General features: G+C 41.0%; 1 protein-coding gene across 1 annotated transcript; it reads left to right on the top strand.

Annotated features, from left to right (window-relative positions):
* The first annotated feature begins 1,225 nt into the window (after window positions 1-1,225).
* NEMP1 (nuclear envelope integral membrane protein 1) lies at window positions 1,226-21,845 on the top strand. Its single transcript, XM_042993700.1, has 10 exons — window positions 1,226-1,238; window positions 1,447-1,626; window positions 10,376-10,500; window positions 11,764-11,983; window positions 13,722-13,794; window positions 15,117-15,210; window positions 15,666-15,780; window positions 16,693-16,918; window positions 17,708-17,881; window positions 18,607-21,845. The coding sequence occupies exons 1-10, from the start codon at window positions 1,226-1,228 to the stop codon at window positions 18,785-18,787; spliced, it is 1,401 nt and encodes a 466-aa protein (XP_042849634.1). The 3' UTR covers window positions 18,788-21,845.
* Window positions 21,846-27,841: the final 5,996 nt, after the last annotated feature.

Raw genomic sequence — 27,841 nt, 5'->3', positions numbered from 1 at the left:
TATCTTATTTTATTTTTTAAAGTTTATTTATTTATTGGGGCGCCTGGGTGGCTCAGTCGGTTGAGCGTCTGACTTTGGCTCAAGTCGCGATCTCAGAGTTGGTGGGTTTGAGCCCGACATCAGGCTTTGCGCGGGCAGTATGGAGCCTGCTTTGGATTCTCTGTCTCCCTCTCTCCCTGTCTCTACCCCACTTGCGCACTCTCTCTCTCTCAAAAATAAATATTTTTATTTAATGTTAAAAATAAAAATTTTTTAAGGTTTATTTATTTTTGGGGGTGTCTGGGTGGCTCAGTCAGTTGGGTGACTGACTTTGATTCAGGTCTTGATCTCCTGGTTCATGCGTTCGAGACCTGCATCAGGCTTTGCGCTGACAGCTCAGAGCGTGGAGCCTGCTTCAGATTCTGTTTCCTTTTCTCTCTCTCTCTCTCTGCCCCACCCCTGCTTGTGTTCTCTCTCTGTCTCTCTCTCAGAAATAAAATAAAAATAAACATTAAAAATTTTTTTAAATAAAAAGTTTATTTATTTTCGTAATCTCTACACCCAATGTGGGGCTGAAACTCACCACCCAGAGATCGAGTCTCTTGCTTTTCCCTGTTTGGACTGAGCCAGCCAGGCACTTCCCCCCGCCCCCTCCGATTTTTAAGAGCTACGTAAATGCCTACATTTTTAAGCGCTGGTGTTTATTCCCATAAAATACTGACAAACTTTTTTTTTTTTTTTTTTTTTGGTGACTTGTTTTAAATCACCTAGGACTTTGGAAGACACATTGTCTTACTTAATAAAAAAAATCGTCCGTCAGAACCCTACTTATAAAGCGTCTCAAGAGTAAGTTACCCATAACAAAAAGATCATGTAAAAAGGAAAGAAAGATGGGGTATCTAGGTGGCCCTAGTCAGTTAAGCTTCCGACTTCGGCTCTGGTCATGATCTCCCACGTTCGTGGGTTCCAGCCCCGTTCAGGCTTTGCGCGGACAGCACGGACCCTGGAGCGTGCTTCAAATTCTGTGTCTCCCTCCCTCTCTGCCCCTCCCCCATTGTGCTCTGTCTCTCTCTCCCAAAAGTAAATAAACATGAAAAAAAAATTTTTTTTTAAAGGAAAGAAAGAGGACAATTATGACAGTTTCGAGGTTAATATCAAATTTGGTAGAGGCCTCTCCCATTCTGATTTTCTATTGGTTAAACTTACCATCAATTGCACCAGTTGTAAATAAAGTGGAGACGGAAGCATGTTGTTAAGGGGTGGGATCTTCCTGTCGCCATTGCTAAGGTGAGGGTCCGTTTTCCAATAGGCTGAAAGCTGCTTTTCCCGCCCTCTCGCAGCAGTTGCTAAGAGGCGGGATTATGGAGTCCGTAAAGCACTGAGTGCTCGAGGCTCCGCCCATCCTATTGGATGGTAGGGGGCAGGTCTTGAAGTGGATAGGCTGCTGGCCCTGCCTGTTCCGGCTAGTTGCTGGGGAGAGGCACGTGAAGAGGAGGCGGCGTGAGGCGACCACGGCGGGAGGAATGAAAGTGGCGGTCTCACCGGCAGTTGGTGCCGGGCCGGGGGGCTGGAAGGCTGGGGGCAATGGGGGCGGTGGGGCAGTGCGGCTGCTCCTGGTCCTCTCCGGCTGCTTGGCCTGCGGCTCAGGTACCGCCGGGGGCAGCAGCTGTCATGGGGGCGGGTGCTGAGGGGATTATATTTAGAAAAGTGGGGAGTGTCCCCAGGGTGCGGACCGTTATTCTGCAGTGGGGCGCGGGCGTGGTGCCGGGGAAGCAGTTTCGTCTGCAGTGAGGGGTTAGGGCCCTGGGGAGGCCTGGGGGAGCTACTCAGAGTGGGGAGGAGTCTGGAGTCTTTTGGCAGAGACAGGAAGGGAGGCCTGGGCTGGGTTGAGAAGCGGTCCTGGGGGCTGCGTCGCGCTGAACAGGCCTCGATTTTCCTGATGAAAAGTCAGGGGCCCCGAGTACCATTCCTGGTAGGCTGAGCTGCCACTGGAAAGGGGGCATCCCATTCATTCAGCAAATTAGCAACACCTTCTGAGCGTGTGCTCTGTCAGGGCACGGGTTGCTGAATGGATCATTTTCATTCAGTGAAATGGAGTGATTTCTGTGTAATGTCTTATGTCCTTGTAAGATCTGGCCCCTACCGGCCTTATAGCAAGGACCTGGAGCCGTTAAACTCGCGTTTCCAAAAAGTAAAAAGATACAAATACCATTCACCATCAGATATGTTTCTTTTGGAGACTTGTTCACTTTTGAAGCAAACATTGATATCTACCTATTGCTGGATAATTGGCTTTGGACTCAAATGAAACTGTTTCCCTTTTCCCGCTGTAACTCATAAAACCTAGACTGTTTCTAAAAAACCTCCTTCTACCCTTATCAAATGCATAACAGAAGAATAAGTGAGGTTTCCAAGTTCCGCTGGAGACCGTTGAAACTCACAGGGTTAAGGATAATCATATCTTGTAAACACATTATGCTCTCACCTCTCCCTTCCTTTGCTGCCTATCTCATGCTGTCACTTACAATTATCCTTAGCTGCAGTTTTAAGATTGTCTCAGGATCCGTTGATGTAGTGCCAAATTGTAACGTCCTCCTGAAATGTTTTTTTGGGGGGAGACGGTAGGTATCCAGGAAGGTACTTTTCCAGAGCAGGGAACCAGAGTAACTTTACTACTACTACTACTACTACTACTACTTCTTCTTCTTCTTCTTCTTCTTCTTATTATTATTATTATCATTATTTTAAGTTTTAAGAGTGTAGTGGGTTTTTTAAAATGTATACTACTTGTGAGAGAGAGAGAGAGAGTGAGCAGGAGAGGGGGACAGAAGATTTGACAGGGCTCTGCTCTGACAGCTCATGAGCTGTGAGATCGTGACCTGAGCCCAAGTCTGACACTCAACCGACTGAGCCACCCAGGTGCCCTGAAGCTACCTGTGATCTGAATGAACTTGGGTCAGATGGTTAACCTCTAAAATGGGGTTGTGGACTGTGGCTATGAAAGAGAAAATATATGAAAAAAATGTTCCTACCTAGTCAGCACTCAAACAGCAGACACTTTTTCCTTAATGAGAGGAACAGGGGCTTCTTAGCTTCGAGAAGGGTGAACTTGGGATGATATTCTGTGTGGCCTGGTAGATCATGTGTGTGGCAGCTACAAAGAGACAATCATGTTATAGAGAAGAACTTTCTAAAAGCCAGAGGCGGGGTGCCTGGGTGGCTCAGTCGGTTAAGCGGCCGACTTCGGCTCAGGTCATGATCTCGCGGTCCATGAGCTCGAGCCCTGCGTCCGGCTCTGTGCTGACAGCTCGGAGCCTGGAGCCTGTTTCAGATTCCGTGTCTCCCTCTCTCTGACCCTCCCTCGTTCATGCTGTGTCTCTTTCTGTCTCAAAAATAAATAAATGTTAAAAAAAAATAAAAGCCAGAAGCACCTAAAGATAAAATACAGTACTTCAAAAGGTAGGAAGTTTTTTCTCATTGGAAGTGTTTGATTAAAAAAATAATGTCAGTTAATTTTAGACTATTTGGCAAGAGCAATTAAGTATAAAGAAGTAGAAAAAAACCTTCACTGTTTATTCCATTCAGAGGCAATCTATTTTAGCAGACTTTCTCCTGGTCTTTTTCCACATTTTTTTTTTTTTTTAATAAAACTTTGGAGGCGCCTGGCTGGCTCATTCCGTAGAGCATGTGACTCTTGATCTCAGGGTTGCGAGTTTGAGCCCCACGTTGGGTGTAGAGATTATTTAAAATCTTTTTAAAAGTTTTTTTGAATTGATAATATATTCATACACCTGTCAACAATCCAGTTCTTTTTCCTGGATCCAACTAGTTATTACTAGAGATAGTTTTTGGTTTTAAAAATTTTTTTTAATGTTTATTTATTTTTGACAGAGAGAGAGAGAGAGAGAGAGACAGAGCATGAGTGGGGGAGGGGCAGAGAGAGAGGGAGACACAGAATCCGAAGCAGGCACGAGGCTCCGAGCCGTCAGCACAGCCCGACGCGGGGCTCGAACTCACAGACCTCAAGATCACGACCTGAGCCAAAGTTGGAAGCTCAACCGACTGAGCCGCCCAGGCGCCCCTAGAGATAGTTTTCTTAATTGATTTTGTAGCATAAACATTTTTTATACCATTTAAAATTCGTCATAATTATTTTTATTTGTATTCTACTCTTTGGACAGATCATTCACTTAATGTTTTTGAACTAAACATTTGGTTGGATATTTGTGGTGTTTCTAGTTTTTCATTGTTGTAGATAACACTTTGTGAACATTTTTGCATATAAATTTTTTACTGATTATATTTTTAGGATAGATTCTCAGATTTATTAGATCAAATGCTAAAACATATTTAAGGCCCTTGAAACATCTTGCTGAAATATTTTCCTGAAAAGGTGTGCTCGTTTACACCACTAGCAACATTATTTGCTTATGACCCATATGCTTGCCAGCTTTGGATATTCTAGACTATAACATCTTTGTTAATTTGATAGATCAAAAGTAGTGTCGGGGCACCTGGGTGACTCAGTCGGTTGAGCATCTGATTTAGTGTCCGCTCTTGATTTCGGCTGAAGTCTTGATCTCACGATTCCTGAGATCAAGCCCTGCATCAGGCTCTGTGCTGGGGCATGGAGCCTGCTTGAGATTCTCTTACCCTTTCTCTCTGTCCCTCCTCCCTTCAAAATAAGTAAATAAACATTAAAATAAAAAAGTAGTCATGCCCCAGAAAAAGACAAAATATTAATAAAAGAAAGTAGTGTCTTAATTTAGTTTGCATTTCTTTTTTTTTTTTTTAAGTTTATTTATTTATTTTGAGAGAGAGAGAGGATGCATGGGATGGGCAGGAGAGGGAGAGGGAGAGAGGGAATCCCAAGCAGGCTCTGTACCATCAGTGGGGAGCCCCACGCAGTACTTGAACCCAGGAACCCTGAGATCATGACCTGAGCTGAAATCAAGAATAAGACACTTTACTGACTGAGCCACCCAGGTGCCCCAGGAATATATATATTTTTATAATCTATTTACTTGTTGAAAATTTTTCTTTAATTTGCTTGCTTTTACTTTTTTTATTGAAGTATAGCTGTCATACAATGTTATATTAGTTTCAAGAATACAAGATAGAAGAGCACCTGGGTGGCTCAGTTGGTTAAACATCTGATTCTTGATTTTGGCTTAGGTCATGATATCAGGGTTCGTGAGTTCAAGCTGTGCATCACGCTCTGTGCTACAGAGTGGAGTCTGCTTGGGATTTCCCTCTCCCTCTCTCTGCACCTTCACAGCTTGCTCTCTCTCAAAAAAAAATACATGAATAAACATTAGAAAAATACAACATAGTGATTTGGCAAATCTGTACATTACACAATGTTCACCACAATAAATGTAGGTCCCTTTTACCTTTTTAAGTAGATTTGTATCTTTATGTAGTCACTTGATTTTATTCCTCAGACTTATTTCCATTGCATTTATGCTTAAAGAGTCCTCCAAAACTGAACTTACATCATTTTTATGGTATATTTTAAATTTTTTTATTTTACTTTTTAATCTATAATGTCAGCATTTGGTATAAGGTGAGGTGAGAATCTAGATAGATTTTATTTTCCAAATAACCAGTTGTCCCAACATCCCATTGAATGATTCTTTCCTAAGTGCACTGTTTAAGATGCTTGTTTTCAGTAAGGCTTTAAGTACAACTAAGTTATCTCTTGAAAGAAATGAACAGAGGCTATTTAAGAAATTATTTTTCATGACTTTTTCGGGTGTATTCCAGTCCTCACATATTATGAATCATTTTCACTGATTCTGCCTGTGGATGTTAAGTGATCAGTGCTGTTGATTAAAGTTTGTAATGATTGTAAGAAAGTATGAAGTTATTAACCTTTGAATACCTGCTTTATGGGTAAATGCAATAAGCAACTAATGATTCACTACTTTCCATGAAGGCATTTTCCAAAATCTTTGGGCTCAAAGGCATTTTCCTGAATGTTTAGTTCATTCTACTTTTTAACATTCTGGCTAACTCACTTTAGGGGGGAGGGAGAAAGGTGGTGTATATCCTTTTGCTACAGGAAGCACAAAATTTTAAATGCGCATTCTGACAACTTACATATGTTTAAGGTCGTTTGGTTTAGTTTTGTGTTGCTAACAGTTTAAGCTACAGTTGGAGTAGTGGTTGTTCCACAAATTATCCCTTTTGGCTGAATTGGTGTAGTTCACCTCTCAATGAGTTTACAGAGATGTGGCTGGCCAAGGTGCTGATTTCCATAGGAGGTTGCTATTAAAGACATTTATTTATTTATTTATTTATTTATTTATTTATTTATTTATTTAAAATCCTTTCCCTTAAGTGTTATGTAACTTGGGAAAAGGAAGAACTAGATTTTAAAAGATGTTGCTTGTTATAAAACCATTTTATTTCTTTAGGAAAATGGCATCAGAGAATTTTAAAATTAGTTTCAAAACAATAATGCCTTTTCTTGGCATTAAGTTTTTCAAATGCCCTCTGCTATTGACATTATTTGTATCTTACTATCTTCTTGAAAATAATAGTGGGCCTAAAAAGGTATAGTGGTGGGGCACCTGGGTGGCTCAGTTGGTTAAGGGTCCGACTTCGGCTCAGGTCATGATCTCATGGTCCGTGGGTTCTAGCCCCTTGTCGGGCTCTGTGCTGACAGCTCAGAGCATAGAGCGTGCTTTGAATTCTGTGTCTCCCTCTGTCTCTGCCCCTCCCCCACTCACGCTCTCTCAAAAAATGAATACACATTAAAAAAAATTTTTTTTTTGTTAAAAAAATAAAAAGGTGTAGTGTTCTATTACTTGGTGCTGTGGGAGAGAAGGGGTTAACAAGTGTGACTCTTGTTTTTGTTTTTTATTGGACAGGTGCATGTTTCTACTTCAGGCTTTGTACATAGACTGGATATTCTTTTAAGGAAGTGATAGGTTCTTGTTCAACAACTTTTTTTTTTTAATGCTGCCCAATGTTTTTGCATACCTCAATGAATTTCTCAATACAGTAGTTTTAGCATTCACATAACCTTACTCACTTATACTCTCCAGAAGAAAGTAAACTTTTTTTTTAAGTTTAATGTATTTATATAATCTCTACACCCAACATGGGGCTCAAACTCACAACCCCAAGATCAGGAGTGCATACTCTTCCGACTGAGCCAGCTAGACTCTGCAAGAAAATAAACCATATTTGTGAGTGGATATTCTTTCAGTACATTTGTGTGCTTGCTAGTGAGACAGATGTCAACAGGATTTTGAAAAGCTTTCACTTTATGAAAGATAGGCTAGGAGGAAATCCCAATTACTACTGGATTAAACCATAGTGAGAAGCTGATAGATGGGGGTTCAGGGCATGCTACCCCAAGATGTAGCATCTTGGCATATTATGTATTTTAAGCTGAGGGAGTTTAAGAAAACAACAGGAGCAGGAAGGTCTCTTTGACCTCCCCATCTTACCCTTCTCTGAAACAGACCATAAAGTCTTGTGAGAGTTGCCTTCCCTCCCTCCCTCCCTATACCTTGAGGAATTTAGACAAAGGGACATTGAGAGGAATCTAAGCAAACAGGCCTTGCTTGCTCTGTTTCCCCCTAGTTTACTACAATTGCCACATACTCTTTACCCTATCATATTCCTTCACAGCTGTCCACTCTTCCTCAAACATAGCATAAAAGTACGTAGCTCTGTTTCTTTGGGTCTTCATTTCCTTATGAAGGCTTTCGTGTCACGTAAATTTATTAAATGTGTATGCTTTTCTGTTGTTAGTCTATCTTTGTCAGTTTAAAATTTCAGACTAATCCAGGGACCCTAAGAGGATCAAGGAAAAATTTTTCCTCCCTTACAATATTAAGAGTGAATTTTTTAAAAAATTGAGATGTTATTCATGTATAATAAAATTCACCCTTTCAGTGGATTTTAGTATATTCACAAGGTCGTGCATCCATCATCACTGAATTCTGGAATTACCAGAATATTTTCATCACTCCAAAATGGAACCCCATACATCTTAGCAGTCACTCCCCATTCACTTTTCCCAGATCCTGGCAACCACTAACATCTACTTTCTGTCTCTGTGGATTTGCCCGTTCTGGACATTTCATACAAGTGGAATCATTTGATATATGCTCTTTTTGGTCTGGCTTCTTTCCTTCAGAATAATGTTTTCAGGGTTCATCCATCTTGTAGTATGTATCAGTACTCCCTTTTATGGTTGAATAATATTACACTTATAGGTGGATCTATCACATTTTGTTTTATCCATCAGTTCATAAGTTGATGGACATTTGTTTGTTTTCACTTTTTAGTTATTATGGATATTGCTGCTGTGAACATTCATGTATGAGTTTTTGAGTGAACATATGTTTTCAGTTTTCTTGGGTATATACATAGGAGTGGAATTGCTGGATCGTAGAGTAACTCTATGTTTAACTTTTTGAGAAACTGCCAAACTGTTTTCCAAAGAGGATGCACCATTTTACATTCCCAGCAACAATGAGTGTTCTTGTTTCTCACATCCTGGCCAACCCTCCTTACTGTCTTCTTTTTGATTTTAAACTTCCTAATGAGTATAAAGTGATATTTCATTGTGGTTTTGATTTGTATTTCCCTGATGGCTAATGGTGTTGAGTGTCTTTTCATATGCTTATTGGCCATTTTTATATCTTTGGAGAAATGTCTATTCAGATCCTTTGCCCATTTTTACAATTGGGTTATTTCTCTTTTTCTTGTTGAGTTGTAGTTCTTTATATATTATGGGTAGTAGACCTTTGTCAGATATGTGATTTGCAAATATTTTCTCCCATTTTGTGCGTTAATCTGTTTACTTTCTTGATAAGGTGCTTTGAAATACAAAAGTTTTAAATTTTTATGCACTCTGATTCATCTGTTTTTTCTTTGGTTGCTTATGCTTTCATGTCGTATCTAAGAAACCATTGCCTAGCATGGTCATGAAGATCCACCCCTGAGTTTTCTTCTAAGTGTTTTATAGTTTTTGTTCTTAGGTTTAAGAAGAAATTTAACTTCAAAATTGGTCTTAGCTTCACCCTAAAACCATTTTGGACTGGCAGGCATCATTGCCTTTTTTTGTGTGTGTAACTTTGCTTTCTTAAAGTTTTGTTTTTTAGTTTATTTAAATCTATCCATCTTTGTACCTAGACCAGAGTGATAACTGCATTTCCACTTAGAGTAGCACTTGATAAGTTGGTAAGTACAATATAGAACCCAAGGAAAAAGTTATTTAACTGTTTTGTGGTAAAGAAGGTAGCTGGTACAAACTTGGGTGGGAAGATATGAGAAAGTGGTCACTTTTAAGCCTTGAATTGGCTGAGATTGAATACAAACTTCTGAATGGAGAATCTTCTGTCTTGGCTGAATGAAAGGGACTGCATATGTTAATTGACTGCTCTTAAAACTTGAAACAAAACAGTTGGAAAAAACGATTTTGTGATCTTTTAGCATCTTCTTAAAGTACTATATATACAAAAACATTGTCAAGTCTGTTTATCCTATTCAGGAGAAACATAGAGAAAATAAGTAGATGGGGTTACTTTAGCTCTGCCTTTATAAGGGAAGCAGGACCTGGGTGTGAATGTCAGTTAAGCTATTCACTGGTTGTATGACTCTGGGCAAATTACTTAATCCTTCTAAGCATCAGTTTTCTATTTGTGAAATAGCGATTATGAGAGTGCTTGACTCGTAGCATCGTTGGAGAGTTAAATGATAGCATACTATCTTAATAAACACTTAATAGTAGTTTCTATTACTGCTTTTTCTGGGTTAGTTGCTATTTATAACATTTAAATGATTAAATGTAATGGAAATAAGACTGCCTTGTTTCTCCTCTTGTTTCAGTTTTCTCTTTTTTTTTATTAATTTTTTTAATGTTTAGTTTTGAGAGAGAGAGAGAGCGCGCGTGCGCACAAGTGGGGGAGGGGCAGAGAGAGAGAGAGAGAGAGAGAGGGAGACACAGAATCCAAAGCAGGCTCCAGGCTTCGAGCTGTCAGCACAGAACCTGACATGGGACTCCATCCCATGAACTTTGAGATCATGACCTGAGCCGAAGTCAGCCACCCAACCAATTGAGTCATCCAGGCACCCCTCTTTCAGTTTTTCTTGTTTCTCAGTCACTGACATTTTAACCCTAGCTTTAAAAAGTCCGTTTCGATGGTATTGTAATAGCATCATAGGGTAACAGGTGGTAGCTACACTTGTGGTGAGCATAGGTAAGGGATAGGCTCCTGGAATCACTGTATTGTACACCTGATGCTAATGTAACATTGTATGTCAACTATACTTCAATTAAAAAAAAGTGGTTGGTTTAATTCTTTTTATGTAATAGGTTATAGTTATTAGCTTGTCTGTTGTCTTAATCCTTATTTCCTTTCTTTGCATAAAGCTGGGATTGACATAAACGTGGTCATGCTTCAGGAATCCCGAGTTTATAATATGAGTGACAGGCAACAGTTCTGTTATAAAAATGTGCTTATCCCAAAGTGGCATGATGTGTGGACACGGATACAGGTAATAATTTGGAGGCCCCTGGCTGGGGCAGCTTCTGTGAATATCTGTCTGTGATCAGTGAATACTTTGACACATTTTCCCCCTTCACACACAATTGGAAAAAAAAAAGTATTGTCAACAACCTTGTTAGGGCTCAGATTATCCTGAATTGTGTTTTCCTCAGTACGCATTTATGCTTACTTTGCATTCTTCTCTCTGTTCCCTTAAGTAACTTGTAATACTTGACCCTGAGGTAACCTTCCTTCCTCTTTTTCCCAAAGAAGCTTCCTTCTCTTCCTTCCTTTCCTTTTCGTATACATACACATATGCACTCACACGCACGCACGCACGCATCCCCCCCCCCCTTTCTTTTAAAGGCCTTATGCTTTCTTCAGCCAGGAAACTGTTGGGTGCCTGTCAGGATGTAAACTCTTTTGCCTTGCTGTTCCTATTCAATTTTGATTCTACACGAAATATTTCATAAGCCCCCTGCCTGAAGTTTCCCTTTGATAGGATGACTTTCATTTCATTTATTTCATAACACTATTAAGCCACCTGGCAAGCAAGAATGTCTGGCCGTAATAATGATTGAACAAAATGAGTCCTTTTGGAAAAGCTGCTCATGCTATAAGCATAGTTACTGATAAGGGCATTGTTGTCCACATCATAAACATAAGGGTGGGCTTGTGGGGTTTTTAAATTTTCTTTTTTTTATTGTCTGATATAAAGATCATATTCCATCTGAGACACATTATAACCAACATTTACCCATAATCAGTGATTTGTGACGGAGGGTTGACCTTCTCAGCCTGTCATTATGGGAAACATTTTCAGTTTTCTGGCGTGGCTTCTGCCTGACAATTCTCTCTCTCTCTCTCTCTCTCTCTCTCTCTCTCTCTCTCTCTCTCTCTCTCTCTTTCTGGCTTGGCAATTTTCTTAATATTCTGGATCCTTGTTTTGTATGCTTTCTCATAAATAGCTCTAGTGCTAACCCTTTCAGCTTGGAAGTCTTTTTTCCCCCCCCTGTGTTGTTCTGCCTTAATAGCAGATTCAGCTCATGTTAACAAGACATTCTAACAGCTGCCTGTCTGTACCATGTGCAATATTATTTGCTCAATTATGTTTTAGCTCCTGCATCTCTATATTTCTTATAAGCCTTGTGGAAAACTGGCCCTGTTACTGATATCTACTCTAGAGTTATTTACTCTAAAGTTTTTTTAAATTGTATTTATGAAAATTTAAAATTTCTACTTCTTTCTCATCCTGATTTCACTTGTGTTACAGATCCGGGTAAATAGTTCCAAGCTGGTACGTGTCACCCAGGTGGAGAATGAAGAGAAACTGAAGGAGTTAGAGCAGTTTAGTATCTGGAACTTTTTTTCCTCCTTTTTAAAAGAGAAATTGAACGATACCTATGTTAACGTGGGTCTATACAGCACAAAAACCTGCCTCAAAGTTGAGATTATAGAGGAAGACACCAAGTACAGTGTCATTGTGACCCGGAGTAAGTCTTACCTGTTTTTCTGTGGATTTTATAGTGAAACGGGACTGAGCTTTGGAGAGTGTAACTAGTGAGACAGGGAAGTCAGCCCAAGACAACTAACTCCCTTTTGGTTCTGATTATAACCTGAGTATACCACTGCTCCAGACAGTTGAGAGACCCTCTCCCACATAAAAGCCTTTAGGCCTAGGATAGAGATTTCACCTTGGGCCATTCTGAATATTTCCTTACGGACATTTGCGAAGACTTGTGTTCCTAATACTCCCAGTGGCCCTGAACTGATCCGCTTAGTGTTCTTCAGAGTAAGATAGGTTTATTCCTGCCCTCTGGGCACTTCTAGACAAAGTTAGATGTTCTGAAATGTATAAGCCTACATTTGAAGACATGAATGGTATAAATAATAAAAACTGAAGAAAGGTAGAACTGAATATTAATGCTTCAGAAGTAAAAAGATTTGTGGAATCATAAGTCACTATGAAGATCACTCAGTTTATTTAAGGCTTATTCAGTGGAACTGGAAAAGTTTTCCCTTTTCTGAATGTGTCTAAGAACGTTTCACAGAGAACTGGAATTGTCATCCTGTTTTATTTTCTTACTTTTGGTCTCTCCTTGGGTACTACCCAGGATTTTTGGATGTTGTGAATAGCAGAAACATTCCTGGGTTTTGCTACAAGGCCCTAGCGTTCCATAGGTGTTTTTTTGTTGTTTTTTGTTTGTTTGGTTTTTTTTTTTGGTTGTATAGGATTTGCCTTTTTTGGGGAGAATGGGGGTATTCCTTTTACATGTACTGATTTCTCTTGCTCCTATTCTGTTTGTGGACCTCCCCTAGACTCAGAGCTCTTGAATGTGAATGCTGTGGGCGTATCTGGTATGCCACTGAGGGGCCTCCACTTGGGCCCCCTGGTCCTGGGTGAGATGTGTTTGAGTGTAGGCTTTTCCAACACAGTACTTGTGTAGTAGAGGGAAGTAGGTGGTGTTGGGCAAGAAAAGCAGCCAGTTAGAGAACAACAGAGGGCCTGGACCCAAAGTTCTAGGCAAATCTGCTGAATCCGAACCCATGAGTGATTTAAGGCATGAAAACCAGAATGGTAGAGACCCCTTGTGGGCAATTACATGAAGCACTGATGGTGTTATGCCTGGCTCCCTCCAAAGCAAAGCTTAGTTTCTTTTAGCTTTAGCATCGGTAACCAAAATAAAAATAAGATCTCCAGAAACGTACAGGTTAGAGAGACCTAATTATATTTTCTATTTGGAAGGGTTCCCAGGCTTTGTGTGGAATTTACAATGCTGTTTAGGTGGGTTGTTTGCATTTACAGGGGTTGGGGTGCTGGCTGATTTACCCCTTCCCTCCCCAGTTGAAAATCTGCATATAACTTTTGACTCCCCAAAACTTAATTTCTAATGGCCTACTGTTGACTGAAAGACTTACTGATAACTTAAACAGTTGATTAACACATATTTTGTATGTCATATGTATTCTATGCTGTGTTCTCACTATATAGTAAGCTAGAGAAAAGAAAATGTTATTAAGAAAATAATGGGAAGAGAAAATACATTTATAGTACTGTGATGTATTGTCAGAAAAAGTCTGCATATAAGTGGAACGGGGCAATTCAAACCCATGTTGTTCAAGGGTCAACTATATTTTATTAGCTGACCAATAATGCCAACATTGCCTTTTATTCTACAAAGTGTTAAACTGTTTGTTTTCCTATTAAACAGAAGTCTTTATTTATTTCAGGATTTGACCCCAAACTCTTCTTCATTTTCCTGCTTGGACTTGTGCTATTTTTTTGTGGAGATTTGTTGAGCAGGTAGGTTCCCAGGCTAGAGTGCAGAATGATGAGGCTTAGACCCACTCTGCTTGGCTTTTATCATGAAGACTTTAAGTGCTGCTCTTTCCTCTTCCATGAGCTTTATGGCCAGGCCATTGCCTGCTTGGAAAATATTTTTAAATTTTTTTTTTTTAATGTTTATTTATTTTTGAGACAGAGAGAGACAGAGCATGAATGGGGGAGGGGCAGAGAGAGAGGGAGACACAGAATCCGAAGCAGGCTCCAGGCTCTGAGCCATCAGCCCAGAGCCTGACGCGGGGCTCGAACTCACGAACCGTGAGATCGTGACCTGAGCTGAAGTTGGACGCTCAACCAACTGAGCCACCCAGGCGCCCCTGGAAAATATTTTTAAATACTTTAGTAGGTGTTAGGATTTTTGCTATTTTCTTACATTCAATAAGATTGGCAAGAATGAAATTCTCCCATGAGGTTGAGCCATCATGGGATGGGATTTAGTCAATATATCACCACCCTTTCCACCATTGGAAATAACGTGTTAAGTCCTCATTTTTACAGGGCCATGAGTTTGTTGGTGAGTTTTATACCAATCAGGGGTAAAAAAAAAAACCCACAAATACCAACCACTTATTCATTTCCTGCCTTTAGGAACCTACTAGCTAAGCTAAGTGTAACTGACATGTACAACTATAAAGAAAACATACAGATAACTAAACAAACATTGAACAAAGGTAGAATCAACATTAACTTTGCACACAAGTGAAAAGAATATTTCTGGAATAATGAATGAAAGCTTAACAATTGGATTTTGAAGTTAGGCTGGAGTGAGATTGATAGAACTTGTTCCTAATTTGGGGGGTCCTGAGAGAAACTCACGGTGGGGGAAGAAAGTCTGGTACAAAGAGCCTGGAATAGGAGCAGGAGCTTTCTCTTTTCCAGGCCCTGTGTCTGGTTATCTTTCTGGGTAATCAGTTCAGTTCCAGTTTTCTGTCTCCTCTAGGACAGTATCCTTGCACCTTCCTTTTCCCCAGTGAAGCTGTGCAGTTCTTCTGAAGAAAGACTCTCATTAAAAATTGGATTAGGGGAGATGCTGCAATGGGAGTGTGTGACTAAGCAGAGGTTTATTGTTGGGACGTATTTGAGGGCCCTCACTGATACCAGTCCTCATAATCTGGCAGCAGTTACATCGTACCAGTCCCATCAGTGTTGGCAAGTTTTAAACAAATACCTGCTTTAGTCTGAGTTTTTTTTTCTGTTTTTTGGCTGGGATAGTTGTTCTAGTTCGAATGGTGCCATATAGGAAGAATACACACATAGTCATGAAATAATGTTTCTCTCTGCAGAAGCCAAATCTTCTACTATTCCACTGGGATGAGTGTGGGAATTGCGGCCTCTCTGCTAATCATCATTTTCATACTGTCCAAGTTTATGCCCAAGGTAAGTAGTGGAATCTTCAAATGCAGTCAGGGCAAGCTTGGATAGTTAGTTGAGGGACTATTTTGTTGAATAATACAGCACTGAAAATTTGCATTGGTGGTTGACAAGTCAATGTCCTACTTTTTCCTTGATTCAGGAGGGTACTTTCCATGATGGAACTTGGAGTCTGATTACGTACAAACTCCCCCTTTTATTTAAAATCCTGTGCACAGTGGGGAGTTAAAGTCTCCTTCCTGTTTGCTAATCACATAGCCAGGCTTTTAAGTTACTCAGCACCTCATTTTCCTAGTGTTCTTTGCAGACTATACCATTTTAAATATAAAGGATGTCTTCTTAAGAGATGTGGTTTTTGTGTATTTTAGTAGGTTGAGTTTTTTTAAATCATAGTTCCATTTTGTTTCTTTTATGTATGGAAAGCCTGTTGTAACTTTGTTTTCACTTCTACTCTGTTTTAGAAAAGTCCCATTTACGTCATACTGGTGGGAGGCTGGTCCTTTTCTCTGTACCTCATTCAGCTAGTTTTAAAAAATTTACAAGAGATCTGGAGGTGTTACTGGCAGTATCTTTTAAGTAAGTGTTGTCGGTTTTGCTTTCCTTTTTATATGTTTATGGGTTCTTTTAGTTCATTTGATCATGAAAAGGTGTTGGCTGCTTACAGGAGCTAATAGTTCATGCCATTTTATTAATTTTTAAGAATCGTGGTTCTTTATTTCTAACGCTGTGCGGTTGTCACTTTAAATGAAAATGGTGCTGCCAGGGAGAAAACTTTAATTGGTTGGTGTTTATAAGTACACCTCTCTTTACACAATAGGCATTTTCCTGAAAAACTATACATTGACTATATTAATATAAGTGTATTTTAAATACACTTGAAGACTTTAAGTAAAGGACTCTACATGAATCTTTCTGTAAGGTGAAGATCCTTTGGTTTTACAGATGGTAACCCTTAATCTATTTTTTGAGAGGTAATTAATCTGGATTATCATATGTTAGGCTTTTTTATTTAAAAAAATGTTTTTAATGTTTATTGTTGAGAGAGAGAGCATGAGCAAGGAAGGGGCAGTGAGAGAGGGGGACGCAGAATCTGAGGCGGGCTCCAGGCTCTGAGCTGTCCGCACCGAGCCTGATGCGGGGCTCAAACTCATGGACTGTGAGATCATGACCTGAGCCAAAGTCGGACGCTTAACTGACTGAGCCACCAGGCGCCCCTAGGCTTTTTTAAACAGACAGTTCTAGTGTTGTTCAACATGTAGCTTTAATCTTCCATTTGAACCAAATAAACTTGGGAGCAACAGAAAGGGTAGAAACTTAAAGAGATAAATATATTTGAGTAATGAAAAAAGTGTGAATAATTGAGGAAAGATCTTGTCCATTTTCCTAATTCAGTAGGTGCTATATAGTGAATGTATTGCTGCTCCCTGCACAAATTATTTTTACCAGTTATAGATGAAAAAGAACGTTTTCTGATAACTCTTCTCATAGGCTATGTCCTCACAGTTGGATTCATGAGTTTTGCAGTCTGTTACAAGTATGGGCCCTTGGAGAATGAACGAAGTATCAACCTGCTGACCTGGACCTTGCAGTTGATGGGCCTATTTTTCATGTATTCCGGTATCCAGATACCACACATTGCCCTTGCCATTATCGTCATTGCACTGTGTACTAAGAACCTGGAGTACCCTATTCAGTGGCTGTACATCACCTACAGGTGACTGAAAGGCAATATAACTTTGTAATGAAACATGCAATGTGGGATGTAGTTGTGGCAAAAGGGTACAGAGGTGTTGACCTGGGAACCTCTTTGTTAATGGAGATTTATTGTATTATGCTTCTGCTTTTGTTCCTTCCAAGTCTTTCTTTTTAGACTGTCTATAGGCATTTTTTATAATCTTATTCTAGCCATTTTATATAAAATAAAAGCATCCAGTAAAGTGTCATGTGTTCCTGTGACCACTAGGTGGTGCAGAGTATATCACTTTTATACCACATGCCTCAGGTCACCAGGTTTCAGATTATTTCACATTGGCTCTCTGATCGCTTTGGGAGTTCTAGTGTTCAGATGTATTTGAAAGCATGTTATCATCTTGCATAGTGAACATGGAATGGTCATAGGTTCTGAGGTTATCAGTGGCTGTTTTATTAGATAGTCAAGGTGATGCCTTCAGTTTGGGGGATCCAAGTTAATGGACCACAATGTTATATCATCATTTTCTTGTCGTTTTTCCACTTATTGGAAAATAAATATTTTGTCTATCATTTATTGGGAAATAAGTGAATTTATCCACATTAGTGAATAATATTGATTACTCTGACTTGTCATTCCTAGTCTAACATGTCAGGAGTATATTACAAGTCAAGGTGTCTATAGAAGAAAGGTGGGAATGATGACTCATGTCCAGGCTCTCTGCTGTATACTTGGCTCACTGAAGCGAGCTAGAGGGCAGGCTGGATAAAAATTACTGATTAATGATTCATGATGTTATTTTGGTGAGCACAGAAAGATGTGTAAAGCAACAGAAAAGACTGTCCCCCCTCGTCTCCTGACAGAAGAAGAATATCGGATACAAGGAGAGGTGGAGACCCGAAAGGCTTTAGAGGAGCTTCGAGAATATTGTAACAGTCCAGACTGCTCTGCTTGGAAGACTGTCTCTCGAATCCAGTCTCCAAAGAGGTAAACCCTTGGCCAGCTGTGCTAAGCAGCTATCAGGGTAATTGTGACCTTGAGTTTTAACAGAGATCATACTTCTAGATAATCATTTTGTATTGGTGTCTATGTTTTCCTGTTCACCTAGGAGTAGTTGACAGAAAGATACATGTATCATCATATGTTAAGCAGTAGCCTGTTTTCTGCTTCCTCAAGGAACTGTCTACTCTAGATTTGATTGTAGCACTGAGATGAGAAGACCATATTGTTTCCCCTGTGATAGTTTTGCATTGCTCTCCGAGTCTGATTATTTTTTGGGGGGGAGGGGTCCTTTTTATTTGGGAGCAATTGTACCAATAAATATATGAAGCTTCAATTTGGAATCTTGATCGCATACAGTTCATAGAGCCATAAACATGAATAAATGTGTAATGCCCCCTTAATCTTCTCTTATCAGGATTACAGATGACTAAAAGAACCTTGGCACTTTCCTAACTGAAAAAAAAAAAAAAAAAAAGGGATAGGCTAGTGCTTATTAAGCAGGATGGCTGGCATTTCAGGAGATGTTGGCTTATGATCCCAGCTTTCCCTTTCTCTTTATTTCTTGCTTTAGTCTACTTGCCTGCCAGAATAAGGTTAGACTTATTATAATTTGAGTTGTAAGTGTATCAGATGTTTCAGTTCTTATTTTGAAAGGAAACCAGAAAGGGCAGAAGGCAGGTTCTTAAAGAGTATTATCTTCTTTTTTCCAGATTTGCTGACTTTGTGGAAGGTTCTTCTCACCTCACACCAAATGAAGTTTCTGTCCATGAGCAGGAATATGGATTAGGGAGCATTATTGCCCAGGATGAACTCTATGAAGAAACATCCACTGAGGAGGAGGAGGACTCAGATTCTCGGTACCCCACTGTCACACAGCAGATCAACTCCTGACTTAGGTGGTGGTCGGTTATTTTTATGTGGACTGGCTTGGGACCTCGATGGTCCATGTTGTATGTGTGTGCAGCTGCTTCTCAGCTCTTTGAAACGGGGTGAGATAGTACAGAAATTCTCCCACTGAAATTAGAGGCCTGAGCAGGCCTCTCTCTGGCAATGGTCCTGGTGGTCTCTGTGGGATCCCTGAGGAAGGAGAGTGGATAAAATATTGAATGCTTCCCAAAGCTTCCCATTGGTTGTGGGCCCACCTTTATGTTTCAAAAACCAAAATCAACAAAACAAAACAAAACAAAACCCCAAAAACAACCAAACAAACAAACAAAAAAAAACTGGATGGCCACAGCTAGCACAGCATTCTAGCTCTTCTTAAAAGTTCATTTGGTGGTGGCATTTCTGCCACCATAGCTGGCACTCAAAAGTGAGAACTATTATATGTGTGCAGTAATGCTTTCAGATCACAGGCTGCATCTTCCAGAGAGAACTCCACGCATCTGAGCCTCCTTCACTTCTGTTTTTATTTGTCTCATTTTTTAAATGAATATATATTTTTAAATGTAACAGATTCATGTTCCAGAACCAGCAAGTGCTCCAGATTGACAAGCCCATAGGCCCCTATGTTTATTAATATGGATTATCCGTTAAAGCCCCAGAATTGTTGTGTTGAACTTTGAATTAGTTCTCACAATACAATATTCTAAGTCATGCTTGCTCTTGGGAACATGCCTGTAAACTCTTCTGTAGGGGAGGTCTGCAGGCTTTTTATTATATCCCAACTTTTAATTGTATCTTAAAAAGACCTTTGCATTCTTTTCTTCCCATTCCTCCTTGCCCCCTTTGCCCTTTCAGGAAGTGTCTATTTCCTCAACTGTGAAGTATGTACAATTTAGAGTTTGTTTCATTTCTTATATTCTCTCCCCCTTGGTTTGTAGCATTATTTCTGCTAGTTGGGAGAAGTGATCATTTTTAGAGAATTTAAATGCTTTTTACAGGTTCTTCATTTTTCCTGTCAGTGGGACACATATCTTTTGAGTTGCTGTGGAACCAAGAAACTTTCCTTTTCCTTTCTCCTCCTTTGTCTGCCCATTCTGCCTATTCCTTTCAGCCTTTCCTTAGCCCCTGTACACCCCCCATCTCCCAATTTGGCTAATTTGTAAGCTCTGAAACTTGTCTGTGAAGTTTCCTTGATACAACATATAAATTGCAGCTATGTAGCTGCCACAATTTGCATTGCCAGGAAACAGACCTCCAGGTAACCTTCATGCCTCTGGATGTTCATTCACCCATCAGGATCAGACACATTTTTCCATGAACTTAGTATACTTATTTGCAGTTCCATTTCTGGCTAGAGATTCATGCTGCCTTTTATTACATTGGCATTAGTTTCACATTCTTTTGCCATTGGAAAGTACCCTTATAAACCAGCAATGTCATTTATGAGGGAACAAATTCCCAAGTCTCTGTCATTTGCTTGGTTCTGTCTTTATGATCTTCACCCTCGTACCTTGTAAGAAGCTATAATTACTCTAGCCAGGAAGCTAGGCACTGAAGTCAGGAGCATAGCATCGGACTCACTGTTTACCATGATCATGGAGAAGGCAGATGAATTTTTAAAAAGCTGCAATGACTCCTTCAGACCAGCCACTCAGCAGATAATCTTGAAAGACCCTGGGCTCATTACTGACTTCCAAAATGTCAGCGCTGAGACTCCCCCCCCAGGTGGCCAGTTGACTATTACCACCAGTGTTTCCCACAGCTTTACACTGTCCTAGAGTGACAACTACCTCAATTGGCAGCAAATGTACATAGAGTAGAAAGTGAAAAAGCAGTATTTGGGCAGCTGCTGTGGGTTAAAGTTGCAGGGCAAAGGAATTTTATATCAGGAAACCTTTATGCCTTTGTAAATTAAGTACATGGTAAAATTTTATTTCTGTGTGAAGAGCTGTTAAGACCTCTGGGATATATTCTTTTTTGCTCTATTTATAGAGATCAAGATCTAGCATATTTGAGCATAAGTTAATTTGAAAAAAATAGTTCATCAGTACAAGTGGTCTCAGGATTACCTGGAGACTTTGGTGCCTTCCCTCAAATAGCTCCTTAAGGAGGTGGTAGCTTGCCTCCAGGGTAACTTTTCCTGGCTCTTTATTTCAGTGAGAAAGCACTGTGAAGCAGGGAAAGAGTCTCCTCTTTTTCTGTTTAGTTAAACTCCTGTGAAATATAGTTTCCATCTCCAGACCAGTTTTTTCACCGTGTTTGAATTTGGGGTAAGCTCAAACTCAGTTTATTACTCCATGTCTGGTCGTCGGAGAACTGAGCTGTAGGCAGTGGAGGTGACAGCAGATCCCACAGCATGAGAGCTGCTCTCAGACAGTGAAGGACGGTGCCCGGTGCCTTTGGCGTGCTGTGTGTCCTTGCCCTGCCTGCCTATATGGCTCTGCCCCAGATGCTTCAGAGCCTCTGTGTGCCTGCAGATTGTTTGACTCCATAAACCTTCTCCAGGAACTTCTGTTGTCTCTCTCTTGGCCACTTAGTCTGCTGGCTCAGTCACTACTTGAAGCCCCCATTTAATTTTCTCTGGCAGTTACAGCTCTTGCAATTCAGCATAGTCTCATCTCCCAGACTGATCTCATCAAGAAGGATTGAAGGGATAACCATGGAGTGAGCTGGACATTGGAGCCACGTCTGCTGCCGTGTCAGCGTTTTGCTTGCAAATATCAAGCTGTAAATTGGCCCTCTTTAGGGCCAGGGTCTCTTTAGCATCGGAAATCTATCGCCTCTAATTGGTCTGACCAAGTTATGTAGAGCATGACTGCCATTAATGGGAATATGAAAGCCAGCTGGCCTAAAACATTTCCCCTTCACTTTCCCTCTCAGATTGCTTTCTCGAGACCAATGGAACCAGTCACCAAAAATGAGGACAGTTTAGCAACTTGGATGTCTTCTAATAAGAAAGTCCTATCAGCCACTTCATCCCACCAAAACTAGTTTATTTCCTTTTTTTTTTTAATTAAAAAAAATATTTCTGTCAGCGCAGAGCCTGTTGTGGGGCTCGAACTCACGAACCACGAGATCATGACCTGAGCCGAAACCAAGAGTCAGACGCTTAACCAACTGAGCCACCCAGGTGCCCCAAAGCTAGTTTATTTCTCCCCCCAAATTCATGACTTTTTGTCTGTTACAAAGGGGATTTTGCTGATCATAGTGTTCGGGCCCCAGTGTTCTATTTTGTGCTGTTACATCCCATTCAAAACCTAGCCCTCTCCTTACTGATGGTGTTCCCTTCAATCCAATTCCCACCTGGCACTTATGTTAGAGAGTTGATGAATGAAAGGGCCCAAATAGGCCAGATAGTCCTCCCTGGCTCTGACATCCATAAAAAGCTTGGGAATGGATTATGCAATTGCCCTCAATCTTTTTGTTCCAGAAAAAAAGACGGGCTCAGATGGATGCCTGCGTAAAAATGGTTCTTAGCTGTGTACTCATAACTTTTCTCTGAATTGAGTAGTGAAAGTTGAAGTAGGAGGAAAGGAAATTAAATGTCCTTCTAGTATTCCTTTGGACTCAGGTCTGACATATGAGATAATAACCTATATTGAAATGCCAAGAACTTTATCTTAACCAAGGAGAGGGCAGTTTGACAGATTTATTATGCCTTCATGTTACATAGGCACTGAAACTAAGTAATAAACACATAAAATAGCCATTTGCACAAGACAAAGGCACCTAAAACCTTTTATGTTTTGATGTAGCAGAAATTGATTATAATTTTTAGAGAAACCTATGCAATTATGGTGATCCAGTGGTGTCTCTTGGTAACTTAGCTTATGGTTTCAGTTGCTGTGGAGTTGGATTCTAGATGGTCACTACCTTGAAAAGGGTGTTTGGTGCCTTATGTGTTGGGAGCCAGAGCCTGCCTGAAATAAAAGTAGACTCATGTCAACATCAACACACAGCTTTAGTGGGGGTGGGAATGGCACACAGCCTCCCCCAAATTGGGGACTTGGGCTCCCACATCCCTCCCCATGTGTGTCATCTTCCTCTTTACACTCTTGACAGTAACTTGAAAATGGTGAAATCATCTTCTCTGAACTTTCCTATAGTTGGGCGACATTCTTATCATGTTAACATAATAGATAGCTCATAATGTGAGTATTAGAACTGTTACAGCCTGCAGTTCCCTCAGTTTCCCATGTTTCTAGAATTGATGGTGAAATAGCAGGGGTAAGGAATTACTCGGTAAGTTTTAGCCTGTGGGTAATGCCTTAGTGTTATTTAAAAGATTTGTCATTTATATTTAAAATAAATGTTCACGAATGTTTGAAAGGAACAAAATGATCAGGGATGGCTCTTTGCCATGGGTCTCATTTTCCCTCTTTTCTGTAAGAAAAAATAACAGTGTCTTATTATATATTTTTTCATTTTTATTGTACAAGTTTGTAAGTAATCCAAATTTTAATAAAGTTTTATAGACTATAGTGGTTTCTCTTAATGAACATGTACTTTTCTTATTTGGATCTTTTGAAACAATTAGCTTCTAAGTTCCATCTTTCTGATGAAGTGGTGGTGATGCCATCTGTTTCCTTTCTTTCTTCACCACCGCTGCCCAACCTGGGTCTGTCTTGGTCTATTTCCATCCTGGGACTGGGTGATTTGCCAGAATGCCAGATCTCTAAGGGGTATTCGTGCAGGAGGCACAGGTTGTACTACCATGCTGTCTCACAGAAAAAAAAAAAAAATGTATAGGTTATTCCTAGTCCTTGTACTTTAGTTCTTTATTTTTAATGGCATAAAATATCTCTTGTTTCTCCACTGGGGTGAGGGGAAGACCTGTGCATCCAGCTGTGGGTATCTGCCAAGAGCTTTGTGTAGGGCGAGAGAGGGAGCAGGGCTGTAGTGCGTATCAGGGGCCATGGAATAAAAACTTCAGTTATGTCTAGGCCCAGCTTCAGTAGGAGGAGCCTGGTACCTTCCACCTTCTTTTATGTTTTAGCTACTTTCTTTGTTCTGTGGATCCGTTATAGCATTTGCATTAATTCTGTGCCTGTGTCCTCCCTTCTCAGTTATTTAGACTACATGGAAATCTATTGTCCATTTTTCAGACCAGTCATTGAGAGAGGAAGAATCGGGATGTAGACCATATGTAAATTTATGTAGATTAATGCACACTAATGGCGTCTTTTCTCCTCTCCCCCGTCTTTTTTTAAATTTATTTATTTATTTTGAGAGAACACGCACGAGTGGGAAGCGGCAGAGAGAGAGGAAGAGAGAATCCCAAGCAGGCTCCACACTGTTAGCATAGAGCCTGACGCAGGGCTCCATCTCACGAACCATGAGATCATGACCAGAGCCAAGGTCAATTGTCGGAGGCTTAATGGACTGAACGACCCAGGTGCCCCTCTCCTATCCCTTCTATAACTATACTGGGTATAAGAGACACTGAATTAATAAAAACTTAAGGCTAGATGTGCAACATTGTAGGGTTTTAATGAGGACAAAAAGAGATAAAGTGCGGGGCGCCAGGCTGGCTCAGAAGAACGTGTAGCTCTTGATCTCTGGGTCATGAGTTTGAACCCCACATTGGGTGTGGAGATTACTTAAATAAAACTTAAAAAAGGTAAAGTGTGTAAAGGCGTTCTTCTCAAACTTGAACATGCTTAGGAATCACCTAGGAAGCTTGTTAAAATGTAGACTTCTGATTCAGTAAGTCTGGGTTGAGGCCCAAGATTCTGCATTTCTGATAAACTCCCACGTGATTCCGATGTGGGGTGTGGACCTCACTTTGAACAGCAAAGATGTGAAACACTTAGCTTGCTTGCCTGGTACACAGTGAGTACTTGATGAATATTGTTACTAATTAACAGCAAATAATTTATGAGAGTCAAGAAGACCCTCTACCACCAAGCATCTTCACCAAATCTGAAAACTTCTGCATTTTTATTGTGTGGCATTTTTAAAAAAGGAATATCCTTGGGAGGACTTCTGCATGTGAATTAGTTTAATCAGATTACTGCCTTCCCAACTATGTTAAAAATCAATACTAAAGGATCTAGAATTGTTTGTTTGTTTGTTTGTTTGTTTGTTTGTTTTGAGAGAGCAAGAGAGAATGAGAATCCCAAGCAGGCTTCACACTGCCAGCAAGAAGCCCAATGTGGGACTTGAACTCATGAACCATGAGATAATGACTTAAGGTGAGATCAAGAGTCAGACGCATGTTTAACCAACTGGGCCACCCAGGCCCCCCTAGAATTGTTTCTCCTCCTCCTCCTCCTCCTCCTCCTCCTCCTCCTCCTCCTCCTCCTCCTCCTCCTCTTCTTCTTCTTCTTCTTCTCCTCCTCCTCCTCCTCCTCCTTCTCCTTTTCTTTGGCCAGCTGTTTCAAAGTATAATTTATATATAATAAAATTTATTTTAAGTTTTGCCCAGTTTTGACAAATGGAGTTGATTGACACTTGTGTAACCACTACCACAGTCTGATAAAGTGCATTTCCATCTCGCCCAAAGTTCCCTCATGCCCCTTATGCAGACTAGAAATGTTAGTGGGGAGAAGAGGAAGGGGGTTTCAGAATCACAGTGGAGGAAGACCAGTAAGCTCCAGTTACTTCAGTTTTGCCTGGGGATCAGAAGATCACAGTCTTGCACCCTCCCTGCCTCCTCCCTCCCCACCCAGGAATGCTTTGCCAGACCTTAAAATCCCCACTGACTTGGATGTGTACTTGTAGCTCATTAATTCAGAGTGACCCATTCATCCCAATTTGCCCAGAATCTTCCCAGTTTTAGTATCCCAAGTTCCCGTGTTCAGACATCTCACCCAAGGTCCCAGACAAACCAGGATGGTACGTTGCCCTAGCTGTGATGTTTATGCTACTGTTTCTCAGTCTGAGGTTGCCATCTCATTTTTTTAGAATCATTTTTCTTGTGTGAGCACATAGAAGGCACTCAGTAAATGAGTGTGTGGGTGGACACACAGATAAACCCCAAGCTGTAGGCAGCTGCGGATTCCTGGCCTGGAAAACAGGAGACCTGGGTTCTGGTTCCAGCTTTGCCGAGTTTGCAGTCATGTGATCCTGGGAAAGTGGCTTCTCACCCCAGGTCTGTTTTCTCCATGTAAAATAGGGGATCTGTAGCCCTTTCTGCCTCTGACACAGATACTGCTTCCATTTGTACATGGGGTTGTGTGCCAATGGCACTTCCACTCAGCTTGCTCGCTCCTTTCCTTGCCTTTTTTCTCCCGTCAGATATATATAGTAGATCAATAAATCATGTAAGGGCAGGTTGATAATGGAGCTGCTGATGGGCCAGGCGTATGCAGGCGTATGCAGAGTGCTTCTGCGAGAGCAGTAGAGTTTGGACCTTGAACCAAGCAGCTGTGGCCGGTAGTTGGAGGATTGAGTCTATCTTCAGCTAAGTGTGTGTAATGACCCGATTCGCTCTTTGTGCATGCCTGGGAAAGAGGATGGTGGGCAGAGGGAGCCTGTTGTTTAGGAATTTTCCTGGGTGGGTGAGGGGATGCCCTGGAAAATAGGATAGCATAAGTTTCTTATCTATTGGAGGCATCTATTTCTAGCTGTGCCCAGGAAGCAGCATCTTGGGGTCTCATTCAGGTTTCTCACACAGAAGGATTAAAATCAGAAATACCAAGACTTGGGCTGAAACCTATGGCTGACTTAGAGTTAGGAAGCTGCATTCTGTTTCTGGTTCTGCCATATACCGTCTGTGCAACCTCTCTGAGCCTCAGTATTTGCCTCTAATTTTCCTTTTCAATGGAGTGAGTAGCTGCACTGCCTAGCTCACAGGGTGTTGTGATTCAGTGAGATGATACAGGTGGGAGTCAATGAAACTGACATCTATACAGATGCCAGGTGGTATTACTAACTTTAGTCTTTGGGTCTGTTTGTGGGGGCTGACTTATGGGGGGAGGGAATTTGGGGATTTTGTCTGCTTAGTTCTCCAAATAATGTCATTAATACCCTCTGACTCTCAATGAGATAGGAAGGTTTGAGGGAAGTACTGTTTCTTTTCTAGGAAGACACTCCAGCCTACCTTCCTTTTTGACAAAATTCCTGACTTTTTGGAAAGCTTTTCCTTAGCTATGAATTCCACTCCTGCTCTTACTTCCAAATTTTGGGGGCAGTGGAGCAAGAACTCTACCTGAGCCTCTCAGCTAAGCCCAACCAGATACCCTTTCCTACCTAGAGTGGACTTTCTCATGTAACTGAGCATCTCCCTCTGGGCCTTCAGGCCTGTGAAGGGTTAAGTGAGCCACACCCTTAACAGGAACAGCCTCGGACTTTGTGCTGAGCAGCCGTCTCTGGCCTCTCTTGGCTTGACTGGCACAGGGAGCCTGAGCTGGAGGAGGCAGCACAGTGGAAGGTCAGAAGAGTGGACACTGGCAAGAGGAGGGCAACCTCTTTCCTGGCCTGCCCGACACCATGGACAGCTCCCAATAACGAAGGCATCTCTCCACCCTCGGTGCCTTGGAACTCCTATGCCCCCTTCCTGTCAAATTGGGATTTCATCCACCATTTTACAAGGGACACTGAAGTTACACCCTAGTTTGTTCCAGTGTTGGGTGAGTCTTGCCTTGACCTGTCACTGCTCCGCATCTTTTGGGGTGCCCTATCTGGGAGCTGCTTTGTTTTTCCCTTTCCCACCTCCAACCAATCACATTCCCACTCTCCTCAAATCCAAATCCAAAGAAGATGGCTTCTTCCAGCCCTATTTCTGTTTCTCACCCTTGCCTGCCAAGTTACTTAAAAGTTTAACTTCTGTTTTTTAATCTGGAGCATGTGGAATAGGAATAGTATCTACTTTGTGAGGATACTGTTTGTAAGCATCAAATGAATTAGTATATGTAGTGTTTAGAGCTCTGCCTGGCCCATGGCACCTGATTGTTTGCGATTGCTACTGTCAGTATTCTTATTGCTTTCTCAGTTGTGTCCTTCCAGGAAGTGACAAGTGCTCTCATTTTCTGGAACTTGGGGGAGGCATAGTGAAGGCTGAAGGCAGCCTGTGTTCCCCTCTTGCCCCACCTTCAGTTCCTGCTTCCCTCCCCTCCC

Source organism: Panthera tigris, chromosome B4 (genome assembly GCF_018350195.1).
Source record: "Panthera tigris isolate Pti1 chromosome B4, P.tigris_Pti1_mat1.1, whole genome shotgun sequence".
Classification (NCBI taxonomy): domain Eukaryota; kingdom Metazoa; phylum Chordata; class Mammalia; order Carnivora; family Felidae; genus Panthera; species Panthera tigris.
The sequence above is the reverse complement of the archived record's forward strand: the minus strand, read 5'-3'. Positions and strand labels throughout refer to the sequence as shown.